We start from the raw sequence: 12,304 nt of genomic DNA, 5'->3' as shown, positions 1-12,304 counted from the left end.
TCTCACACAGCACTTGTGTGTGTGTGTGTGTGTGTGTGTGTTTGTGTGTGTCGTAATCACAGCAAACAAACACACGCCCTCCTAAATGGCCCAAATTGGCCGTTCCGCTGATGTTTGCGACCTTAAATGGCCAAAAAAAACCCCGGAGGAGAGAGGACTGCAAGTGTGTGTTCACCACTCTGTTGGCTTGTGTGTGTGTGTTAGTGTGTGTTAGTGTGTGTGTCAATGCAGTCGGGCTTAGCACTTGAGCTCATCTCAGCTCATCAGAAGATCCACACACTGCATAGGCTGCCAAACATGCTGGTAAGCTTCAATGAGACCTATTCACGCTGCCAGCCTGTGTGTGTGTGTGTATGTATGTATGTGTGTGTGTGTATGCATGGATGTGTATAATGTGTCTTTTTGCTGCTGAACATAATTAGTATACATTTTTTTTTTTAGCAAAGTTCCCTGCAAACAAACCAGACAGTTGATGTGATTGTAGAGAATGAGAAAGTTCTTATTGCACCTTGGCCATCACGAGATGCAGATTTTGGAGCAATTAGTGGGCTGAGCAACATGTTTTATTTTGTCTTTGCCTCTGTGAGAACTACTCCGATCACATTCGCTCAATAATATAAGAACAAGCAAGAAATTCAGATTTTTATGATGAAATGTTGGGATAATGCAAGATTAAAATATTGTATAATGAAAGATATATACAATGTTTTTTTTATTCATAACAGAAACATCCTACATTTTGTTACAGTTTGTCTCTGGTCAATGTATTTTTATGCAAAACTTTTTTTTTTTTAAAGTTATTTTATTATGTTTTTTTTTTTACCTTAAAATATTATTTTAACTCTCTATTTTTAAATAAACAATTTTACATGTCACATTATTCCATATGGCATATTAAAAATAAGTTTACATAAAAACACTGTTTAAATAACAATTACATTTTTTATCTCGTTTTTTTCCCTTAAAATATTATTTTAACTCATTTATTTATTTTTTTAAACACGTTTTTTTTTAAATACATTTTTTTACATGTCACATTATTCCATATAGTTTATGGTAGCATTAAAAATTGTTATACATAAAAACACTGTATAAATATCAGTTACCTTTTTTATCTCATGTTTTTCCCTTAAAATATTATTTTAAATCTCAATTTTTATTTTTTTTTAAATACATTTTTTTACATGTCGCATTATTCCATATATTTTATAGTAGCATTAAAAATGTTTTACATAAAAACACTGTATAAATATCAGTTTTTTATCGTGTTTTTTCCCTTAAAATATTGTTTTAACTATTTTTTATTTTTTTTTAAACACGTTTTTTTAAATAAATTTTTTACATGTCACATTATTCCATATATTTTATGGTAGCATTAAAAATTGTTTTACATAAAAACACTGTATAAATATCAGTTACCTTTTTTTTAATCATGTTTTTCCCTTAAAATATTATTTTAACTCTTATTTTTTCTTTAAAACAACACTTTTTTTTTTTTTTTTTTAAATACATTTTTTAACCTGTCGCATTATTCTTTTTTTTTCATGGTAGCATTAAAAAATGTTTTACGTAAAAACACCGAATACATATCAGTTACTTTTTATCTCAAGTTTTTTTTCCTTAAAATATTATTTTAACTCTATTCTATATATATATTTTTTTTAAACATGTTTTTTTTAAATACAATTGTTTACATGTCGCATTATTCCATATAGTTTATTGTAGCATTAAAAAATGTTTTACATAAAAACACTGTATATATATATATCAGTTACCTATTTTATCTCATGTTTTCCCCCTTAAAATATTATTTTAACTCTATTTTTTTTGTAAAAATATATATATTTTTAAATGGTTTTTTTTACATGTCGCATTATACCATGTATTTTATGGTAGCATTAAAAAATGTTTTACATAAAAACACTGTATAAATATCAGTTACTTTTTTTTATCATGTTTTTTCCCTTAAAATATTATTTTAACTATTTTATAATTTTTTTTAAACGTGTTTTTTTAAATACATTTTTTTACATGTCACATTATTCCATATATTTTATGGTAGCATTAAAAATTGTTTTACATAAAAACACTGTATAAATATTAGTTACCTTTTTTATCTCATGTTTTTCCCTTAAAATATTATAACTCTTTTTTTTTTTTTTTTTTTTTTTTAAACAACACTTTTTTTTTTTTTTAAATACATTTTTTAACATGTCGCATTCTTTTTTTTTTATGGCAGCATTAAAAAATGTTTTACATAAAAACACCGAATAGATATCAGTTACTTTTTTATCTCAAGTTTTTTTCCTTAAAATATTATTTTAACTCTATTCTATTTTTATTTTATTTTTTTAAACATGTTTTTTTAAATACATATTTTTACATGTCACATTATTCCATATATTTTATGGTAGCATTAAAAAATGTTTTACATAAAAACATTATAAATATCAGTTACTTTATCATGTTTTTACCCTTAAAATATTATTTTAACTCTATTTTTTTTGTAAAAATATTTATATTTTTAAATGGTTTTTTTTACATGTCGCATTATTCCATGTGTTTTATGGTAGCATTAAAAAATGTTTTACATAAAAACACTGTATAAATATCAGTTACTTTTTTTTATCATGTTTTTTCCCTTAAAATATTATTCTAACTATGTTATAATTTTTTTTAAACATGTTTTTTTAAATAAATTTTTTTACATGTCACATTATTCCATATATTTTATGGTAGCATTAAAAATTGTTTTACATAAAAACACTGTATAAATATTAGTTACCTTTTTTATCTCATGTTTTTCCCTTAAAATATTATTTTAACTCTTTTTTTTTTTTTTTAAATACATTTTTTAACATGTCGCATTCTTTTTTTTTTATGGCAGCGTTAAAAAATGTTTTACATAAAAACACAGAATAGATATCAGTTACTTTTTTATCTCAAGTTTTTTTCCTTAAAATATTATTTTAACTCTATTCTATTTTTATTTTATTTTTTTAAACATGTTTTTTTAAATACAACTTTTTACATGTCACATAGTTTATGGTAGCATTAACAATTGTTTTACATAAAAACACTGTATAAATATCAGTTACCTATTTTATCTCATGTTTTCCCCCTTAAAATATTATTTTAACTGTCTTCTATTTTTTTTGTGAAAATATATATTTATTTAAAAAAATTTTTTTACATGTCACATTATTCCATATATTTTATGGTAGCATTAAAAAATGTTTTACATAAAAACATTATAAATATCAGTTACTTTTTTATCATGTTTTTTCCCTTAAAATATTATTTTAACTCTTTTATTTTATTTATTTTTTTAAACACGTTTTTTTAAATACATTTTTTTACATGTCACATTATTCCATATATTTTATGGTAGCATTAACAATTGTTTTCCATAAAAACACTGTATAAATATCAGTTACCTTTTTTTATCATGTTTTTCCCTTAAAATATATTTTTTTAACTCTCTTCTATATATTCTATTCTATTATTCTATTTTAATTTTTTTTTTTAAAAACTCATTTTTTTTGCGTTACAATTCTGTTGACTAAGCTGCCAGTTTTTGACTGTAAAATCTACAATTGTAGTTTTTAACGGTGTATTACTGTAAATGGAAAGACGGCATATTTGTTTTTTTGGTATAAAAACTGGCAGAATAAGAAAATAACTTGTACTGTTTTTCCATGAACAATATAATGTTGTAAAAACCAATGTCACTTTAACACAAAAATTCTGGCAACTAAACTGCCAGCTTTTTTCGTAAAACCCCCCCTCCCAAAAAAAAACGGTGGTACTGTTTTTCCATTTACCGTAAAATGTTGTAAAAACAAACAAACAAATAAACGCAATATTTTACAGTAACATTTTGTAAATGTAAAGTTTTTACTGTAAAATGGACAGTCTACTTAAAACTATTTATATAATTAATAATGAAATCCAGAGGCAAATTCCTACATTATTCACTGTTACAAGCGGCCCTCTGATGGCAGCCATGTGGCCCTCAATGAAAACCACCTGCTGGAATCAGTAACATTGACTATTGTCTAGTTTTGTATCATTATATGTATCAATATATATACGTATCAATATATGGTCCTAAGTTGTCTGGGTGTAAGCAGTATGATTGTTGTTGTTGGAATGAGGCAGCAGGTAAAAAAAACTATACGAGGGATTTTTATTGCGGCTTTCGCTCTCATTGATGAAGCCATTAAAACGTGGCGCTAATCACTCCACTACAAATGTTTGAACATCTCTCAAAGCATCCGTTAGGGATTGGAGGAATGAATGCAAATGTCGACATCAATGTCAAACTGCAGTTAATTTACGATGTCGTACTCTTGAACAGCACTCAAATGTTTTAGCCTTTCAAAGTCAAGCACGACCTGTGTTTGTTTTAGTTTTTTTTACCTATTCTACCTGCTCTTTTATTGACCTGCCGAAATCTCAACTTTATTGGCTCACTCTTTTTTTTCTTTTTCTTTTTCTTTTTTTTTACATTGATGTTTGTGGCCAGACTTTGATTGGACTTGTGTGCCAGTCTGTCTATTTGGGACTCATTAGCACGTCCCGGCGTGTCCTCAAACGCTCCCAGAGGGGCCGCCAAGGCTGGAGACGCCCAGTTAAGGAAGAGGAAGCCCTCGGTGTAAACACAAAAGTGCTTTGAATTAGTCAAATAGACCCTAAGTGGCTATAAACAAGCCTCAAATGACTGGAAAAGCCCCATCACTTCCGACTTATGTTTATTTCCTCTGCAAATGCGGCCACAAAGGTGCACAATTGTGTTGTTTCATGTATGTTGGTTCATTCAAACCAATATGGTTTTTTTTGGTATTTTTTTTTTAACACCAATACAGAGTAGTTTTTTTTTAAATAAATTTAATTTTTTTAATTTTTTATTATTTTTAAAATACATTTTATTTTTTTTATTTTTTTTTATTTTTAAAATAAATTTTATTTTTTTATTTTTTTATTATTTTTAAAATGAATTTTATTTTTTTAATTTTTTATTATTTTTAAAATAAATTGTATTTTTTTTTTTTTTTTTTTATATTTTTTTGTCCTGTCCAGCTTCTCAGGTAAATCATATAGTTCGGGGGTCAGCAACCCGCGGCTCTCGAGTCGCATGCGGCTCTTTGGTGCCGCCCTAGTGGCTCCCTGGAGCATTTTTAAAAAAGTATTGAAAATGGAAAAAGATGGGGGGGAACATATTTGTTTTGTTTTAGTATGTTTCTTGTTTGAGGACAAACATGACACAAACCTTCCCAATTGTTAGAAAGCCCACCGTTTAATATGTTTGTGTGTATGCATCACTGATGGTGAACATCGTTTTGTCCTACTAATTTCGGCGGTTCTTGAACTCACCATAGTGTGGACTGTGACGCAACAGTTTGTTTACATGTAAAATCTTCCACTCCTTTGTCTCATTTTGTCCACCAAACGTCTTTTACTGTGTGTGAATGCACAAAGGTGAGCTTTGTGGATGTTATTGACTTGTTGGAGTGCTAATCAGGCATGTTACGTTGTTACAGAAAGTATGAGAATGTGTGAGCTGCTGCCTGCTCTTTGCTTGTATAATAAGTCTCTTATTTGTCAAGATATTTGCACAAAGTTTGGCTTTTTGGCAGAGATATTCTTTTCTGTCTTTGCGTCCATCCAGTATATATGTACTGTATATCATATATGTACAGTATATCATACATGTACAGTATGTAGTTTGTCACAATGGCTGCCTCTCAAGACACAATCTCTCTCAGCAGGTCTTTTTTTTGTGTGTCCAGTGCTGGCACTGCAGTGTTTTTCTAGTTTAAATCCACACTCTCCACTGCATTGTAAAAGTGGGCTTTGGTTGTGGGGGTCATAAATCAGCCCTGCGGTCGTACGGGAGAGTGTTGGCCCTCTGGTGTGTTTAACACTGGGAGATGGGGATGTTTTGGTCCAATTTACCTGTCAACACGTGTTTCCCTGCGGTCTCACTTAGAGCCGTCCCCGGCGGGTCTCCCTGTAAAGTCTCTATCTGTCCTGTTGCAGCAGCGGCAGGACAAGAGACGGATCCCGGCAGTCGGCCCAAGACGCCATCGTCCTGGCCCACAGTCTCCGTTTTGGCTGCCTGCCTCCTCGTTAGCGTGTGTGTTGTAGCAGGGCGCTGCTCCGGGCGACCTGCATCTCACCCCATTTTCTGTCTTGTCCCTTTCTCGTTGTCCCGCAGGCAAACAAAGACCCGTGCTTTCTATCGGGGGTGACCTTCCCTTCCGACGGTCCCGCCGCCCCGGAGACAGTCGTGAAGCTGACTGTGTATGATGCCAGGGACAAGAGCCACGAAGCAGTGAGTACATTTCCCCCCCCCCCCCCCCCCCCCGTTGGTTGAATTGTCAGCGAAAGTGATGTTATGTGTCTGGGGGGAGTAAACGGCACAGACCACAAGGGGGAATACTAGCTCTATGTATTTATTATATATATTTGCAATATATATATAATACCCAAACAATATTATAACTAAACTAGAGAATGGAGTGTGACTAAATTCAAGAGTGTATGGTGTGAGACTATTAGCTGTTGAGTCTTACCGGAATGTAACAAGACGCAAAGCTCGTCATGAGGAACAAAGGCAGACTGCTGGAAGGACAACAAGGAACCTTTTACTGGTTTAAGGGTACCTTTTACATTTGAATCGATACGGTACCAATTACCAGTTCCTAGGAATCAATACCAACGGTACCAATTCTTGGTACTTCTGTTTGTGTTCATGTGTTAATATATGTTGATTTGGTTAGTAATAATAAATCACATTTTTATTCAACAGTGAGCTGATAATAATTGGGTGCAAAAGCTGTTTTTGTGGCATTTTGACGGGACTTATTTCGCAGCGGATGAAAAGAGCTTACCTCTCATTCAGCGGCGCCTCTTCCAAACACACACATACGTACCCTACAAGCCCTTCTCCCTCTGCCGGTTTGCCCTTTTCCTTTGCCGGTGTTAATTTACGTGAATTTTACTTTGTTAAATGTTTATTTGTGCTAATATGGTAGCTGAAGTTAATGATTTTCGTGATTTCTGATCGTTTTGAGGGCACCCAAAGGGATTTCCGTGTGTGCACGTGCTGACAAAGCGGTGCGTACAGAGAACAGCAGCTTTTTGTCATTGTAGCTTGTTAATAGGGTTGTACGGTATACCTGTACTAGTATAGTATGGCGGTCCTAATGACTCAAATACGGTACTATACTCTGTTTGAAAAGTACCGGTTTGCCATATTTCTCATTTACATAATTGTTGTTGTATCTTGATTTCTTACACTTCTGGGTCTTACTTGCAAGTATCATATAGTAGACTTTGCATCGTAGTCTGAAAGTAGTCTTTGCCATTAAGCTGAATCTATTATTTTGTTGCGCCCGACAAAGTATTTATACTGTAAGTGTTGTACTTATTACACACCAGCTGTTTGATTGAAACGTGTATCACAGTTGTACTTTTTGTTCTCATGTTTGGAGGTGTGAAAATCGCCATGTGAAATAACTAATGCTAATCAGTAGCATGTCTTTGGCAAATTCGATGTAAATTAGCTTCAAGCTAGCGCATTTTAAAAGAAGAGTGGAGCTGTGCTTTACTTTCCATTGTTTTTTATCAGGCATACCTGCTTTGTTGGTGTGGAAACTTGCAACAACTCAGAAAGTAGTCTTTGCCATTAAGCGGAGTCTATTGTGTTGCGCCCAACAAAGTATTTATACTGTAGGTGTTGTACTTATTACACACCAGCTGTTTGATTTTAACGTGTATCTTGTACTTTGTGTTCTCATATTTGGAGGTGTGAAAATCGCCATGTAAAATCACTAATGCTAATCTGTAGCATGTCTTTGTAAATTAGCATCAAGCTAGCGCATTTTACAATAATTGGAGCTGTGCTTTACTTTCCATTGTTTTTGTTTTTTATCAGGCATACTTGCTTTGTTGGCGTGGAAATTTACAACATTACTTGGAGGTAGTCCGACTCAGTCCGACTGAGTGCTGCTTGTTTGCCCGCTAAGTGTTTGATCCGGCTGACTTAATAAAGGTATCTTAATACGGCACAGTTTATTTTTCTGTAAACCCATAACTGGTAGTATCAATGAAATATAAAAGTACCACTTTTTTTTTCTTTTTATAAAGTTGCTTGCGAATTTCATAAGATGTGGGGTGTGTTTTTTTCGGGGGTTGTATTTAATCGTGTGGTTACTTATTTGGGTTTGCATTTCAGTTCCCACAATAAAGCAAAATATGCATGCGCTGGTAATAGGGTTGTACAGTATACCGGTATTGGTATAGTACCGCGATACTAATGAATCATATTCGGTACTATACTGAATGATACCAAGTACAGGAGCGTATCTGGTAGATACTACTATGATTACATCGATATTTTTTTAGCATCACAACATTTTTTTAAATATATTTTATGTTTATAAACTCAGGAAATACGTCCCTGGACACATGAGGACTTACGTTATGACCATTGTATGATCCTGTAACTACTTGGTATCGGATTGATACCTAAATTTGTGGTATCATCCAAAACTAATGTTACAAAAACAAAAAAAACACAAAAGAACAATGTAAACAAACGCCATTAGTAGATCTATACCTATTATCCACTGTAATGATACCAAGTACAGGAGCGTATCTAGTCGATACTACTATGATTACATCGATATTTTTTAGCATCACAAAATATTTTTTTGTTTTTTAAAAAGGTTATGTTTATAAAGTCAGGAAATACGTCCCTGGACACATGAGGACTTTGAATATGACCAATGTATGATCCTGTAACTACTTGGTATCGGATTGATACCCAAACTTGTGGTATCATCCAAAACTAACGTTACAAAAACAAAAAAAACACAAAATAAACAATGTAAACAAACGCCATTAGTAGATCTACAGCTAACATCCACTGTAATGATACCAGGTACAGGAGCGTATCTAGTCGATACTACTATGATTACAAAGATATTTTTTAGCATCACAAAATATTTTTTCGTTTTTTAAAAAGGTTATGTTTATAAAGTCAGGAAATACGTCCCTGGACACATGAGGACTTTGAATATGACCAATGTATGATCCTGTAACTACTTGGTATCGGATCGATACCCAAATTTGTGGTATCATCCAAAACTAATGTTACAAAAACAAAAAAAACACAAAAGAACAATGTAAACAAACGCCATTAGTAGATCTACACCTATTATCCACTGTAATGATACCAAGTACAGGAGCGTATCTAGTCGATACTACTATGATTACATCGATATTTTTTAGCATCACAAAATATTTTTTCGTTTTTTTAAAAAGGTTATGTTTATAAAGTCGGGAAATATGTCCCTGGACACATGAGGACTTTGAATATGACCAATGTATGATCCTGTAACTACTTGGTATCGGATTGATACCAAAATTTGTGGTATCATCCAAAACTAATGTAAAGTATCAAGACAACAGAAGAATAAGTGATTATTACATTTTAACAGAAGTGTAGATAGAACATGTTGAAAGAGAAAGTAAGCAGATATTAACAGTAAATGAACAAGTAGATTAATAATCCATTTTTACAGCTTGTCCCTCATAATGTAGACAAAATAATAGGTGTATAAATGACACAATATGTTACTGCATACGTCAGCAGACTAATTAGGAGTCTTTGTTTGTTTACTTACTACTAAAAGACAAGTTGTCTAGTATGTTCACTATTTTATTTAAGGACAAACTTGTAACAATAAACATATGTTTAAAGTACCCTAAGATTTTTTGGTAAAATATTGCCAATAATGCCATTTTTTGTAGTGCCCTTTATTTAGAAAAGTTTCAAAATACATTTTGGTACCGGTACCAACATATTGGTATCGGGACAACACTAGCTGGAAGGTAGTTTGTCCTTTTCTACACAACGTTGCCTGGTTTTCTGTACTATTGAGCGGACTCTGTTTCCCACACTTTGCCTGTTGGGCTTGTTTTCATAGCGCTGCTTGTTAGTTTCCCTCGTAACACCGTCTGTGATTGGCATGGAGCTGGACTCCCTGGTGACGGTTACACAGACAATATCTCTGGACAAACTGCAAGCAATCATAGACGATGCCAGCCACCTTCTGCACACGAGGAGCTGAACTCTTTCGTTCTCTGCGCCATCAAACAGATATATATATATATATATATATATATATATATATATATATATATATATATATATATATATATATATATATATATATATATATATATATATATATATATATATATATATATATATATATATGCATGCATGCATATATATATATATATATATATATATATATATATATATATATATATATGCATGCATGCATGCATGCATATATATATATGCATGCATATATATATATATGCATGCATGCATATATATATATATGTATGTATGTATGTATGTATGTATGTATGCACGTATATAGAGGTGTATGTGTGTATATATATAGATAGATGTGTGTATATATATAGATAGATGTGTGTATGTATAAATATATGTGTGTGTATATACTGTATATATGTATGTATGTATGTATATATTATATATATTATACATATATAAAAAATGTATATATTATATGTATATGTATAATCTATATATTTATTGTATATGTATAAAAAATGACAGTGGCATTGACACCCTATGTACTGTACCTTGCTGTTTTAAAATAAAAACATGAATAATTATAATATATATAATTATAATGTAATTCATGTTTGCATATGAGATAGCTGGCGATTAACGCTCAAGTGACCTGCTAGCAATGACCGCCCCAGTTGTCAGCTTTTGATTAGCCCACTCGTTATCCTTTAGCGATTAGCTGTGCTAGCTACCACCTATCAATTTGTGCTTTAGTTTCCAGCTAGCGATTTGTGTGCCAGGTGTCAGCTGTCATTAGGGTTGCCAAGTGTCTGGAAAAGAAAAAAAAAAGGGCTTTTTTTTGCCTGGATTACAAGCAACTGGATTCTTCTTCTTTCTTGAAGATGTTTTAGAGGAGTTAAGGTACATCAATTGGACCTTTGTGGATTATATCACCCGAAAACTCACATTTGTATACTTTTTGACTCCAACTAGATTTTAAACCGATGCCAAACGGGAATGTGGGAAATTAATCCATCGGGACTCCGACATAATAGCGAGTCCCTATTTCTGTTGGTTCAGCAGTTTGTTATAGTTAGCGAGCTCACAGGCTAGATTAGTGAGAATACTGCAATAATTGCCATGGGGCTGGGGGAAGGTTTTCAACATAACCCAAATGGCGAAAAAAGGAAGTACACTAGTATTTGGCCACCCGCCTTGACTCACATATGAACTTGAAGTGCCATCCCATTCCTAACCCATAGGGTTCAATATAATGTGGGTCCACCTTTTGCAGCTATTACAGCTTCAACTCTTCTGGGAAGGCTGTCCACAAGGTTGCGGAGTGTGTTTATAGGAATTTTCCACCATTCTTCCAAAAGCGTATTGGTGAGGTCACACACTGATGTTGGTGGAGAAGACCTGGCTCTCAGTCTCCGTTCTAATTCATCCAAAAGGTGTTCTATCGGGTTCAGGTCAGGACTCTGTGCAGGCCAGTCAAGTTCATCCACACCAGACTCTGTCATCCATGTCTTTATGGACCTTGCTTTGTGCACTGGTGCACAGTCATGTTGGAAGAGCAAGGGGCCCGCTCCAAACTGTTCTCACAAGGTTGGGAGCATGGAATTGTCCAAAATGTTTTGGTATCCTGGAGCATTCAAAGTTCTTTTCACTGGAGCTAAGGGGCCAATTCCAACTCCTGAAAAACCAACCCCACGCCATAATTCCTCCTCCACCAAATTTCACACTCGGCACAATGCAGTCTGAAATGTAGCGTTCTCCTGGCAACCTCCAAACCCAGACTGGTCCATCAGATTGCCAGATGGAAAAGCGTGATTCATCAGTCCAGAGAAGGCGTCGGCTACCTGCTGCCACCTACTGATATGGAAGAGTATTACACGGTTACTCTGCCGAGCTCTAGACAGCACCGACACTCAACAACGGCACGTTATTTGCGGATTATAGTTACTGGTTTGTGATGAGGTGACGACTTGTCCGGGGTGTACGCCGCCTACCGCCCGAATGCAGCTGAGATAGGCTCCCGCGACCCCAAAAGGGACAAGCGGTAGAGAATGGATGGATGGGTTTGCAAAAAATATTTTTAACCCAATAAGGTGTCCTCCTCAGCCTTCCCGGTAAGGTCTATTCAGGTGTACTGGAGAGGAGGCTACGCCGGATAGTCGAACC

The 12,304-nt window shown here is 33.5% G+C and overlaps 1 protein-coding gene across 6 annotated transcripts in view; it reads left to right on the top strand.

Moving 5' to 3' along the window:
• inpp4b (inositol polyphosphate-4-phosphatase type II B) overlaps positions 1–12,304 on the top strand; it is a 489,649-nt gene that overhangs the window by 155,977 nt on the left and 321,368 nt on the right. For all 6 annotated transcript variants that reach the window (XM_062032293.1, XM_062032295.1, XM_062032296.1 and 3 more), the window contains one exon: positions 6,221–6,337. In XM_062032293.1, coding sequence (XP_061888277.1) covers positions 6,221–6,337 — 117 coding nt within the window. The remainder of the gene's footprint in view (positions 1–6,220; positions 6,338–12,304) is intronic.

Source organism: Entelurus aequoreus, linkage group LG22 (assembly GCF_033978785.1).
Source record: "Entelurus aequoreus isolate RoL-2023_Sb linkage group LG22, RoL_Eaeq_v1.1, whole genome shotgun sequence".
NCBI classification, from domain to species: Eukaryota; Metazoa; Chordata; class Actinopteri; order Syngnathiformes; family Syngnathidae; genus Entelurus; species Entelurus aequoreus.
Note: the sequence above shows the minus strand (reverse complement) of the source record. Positions and strands in the feature narration are given on the sequence as shown.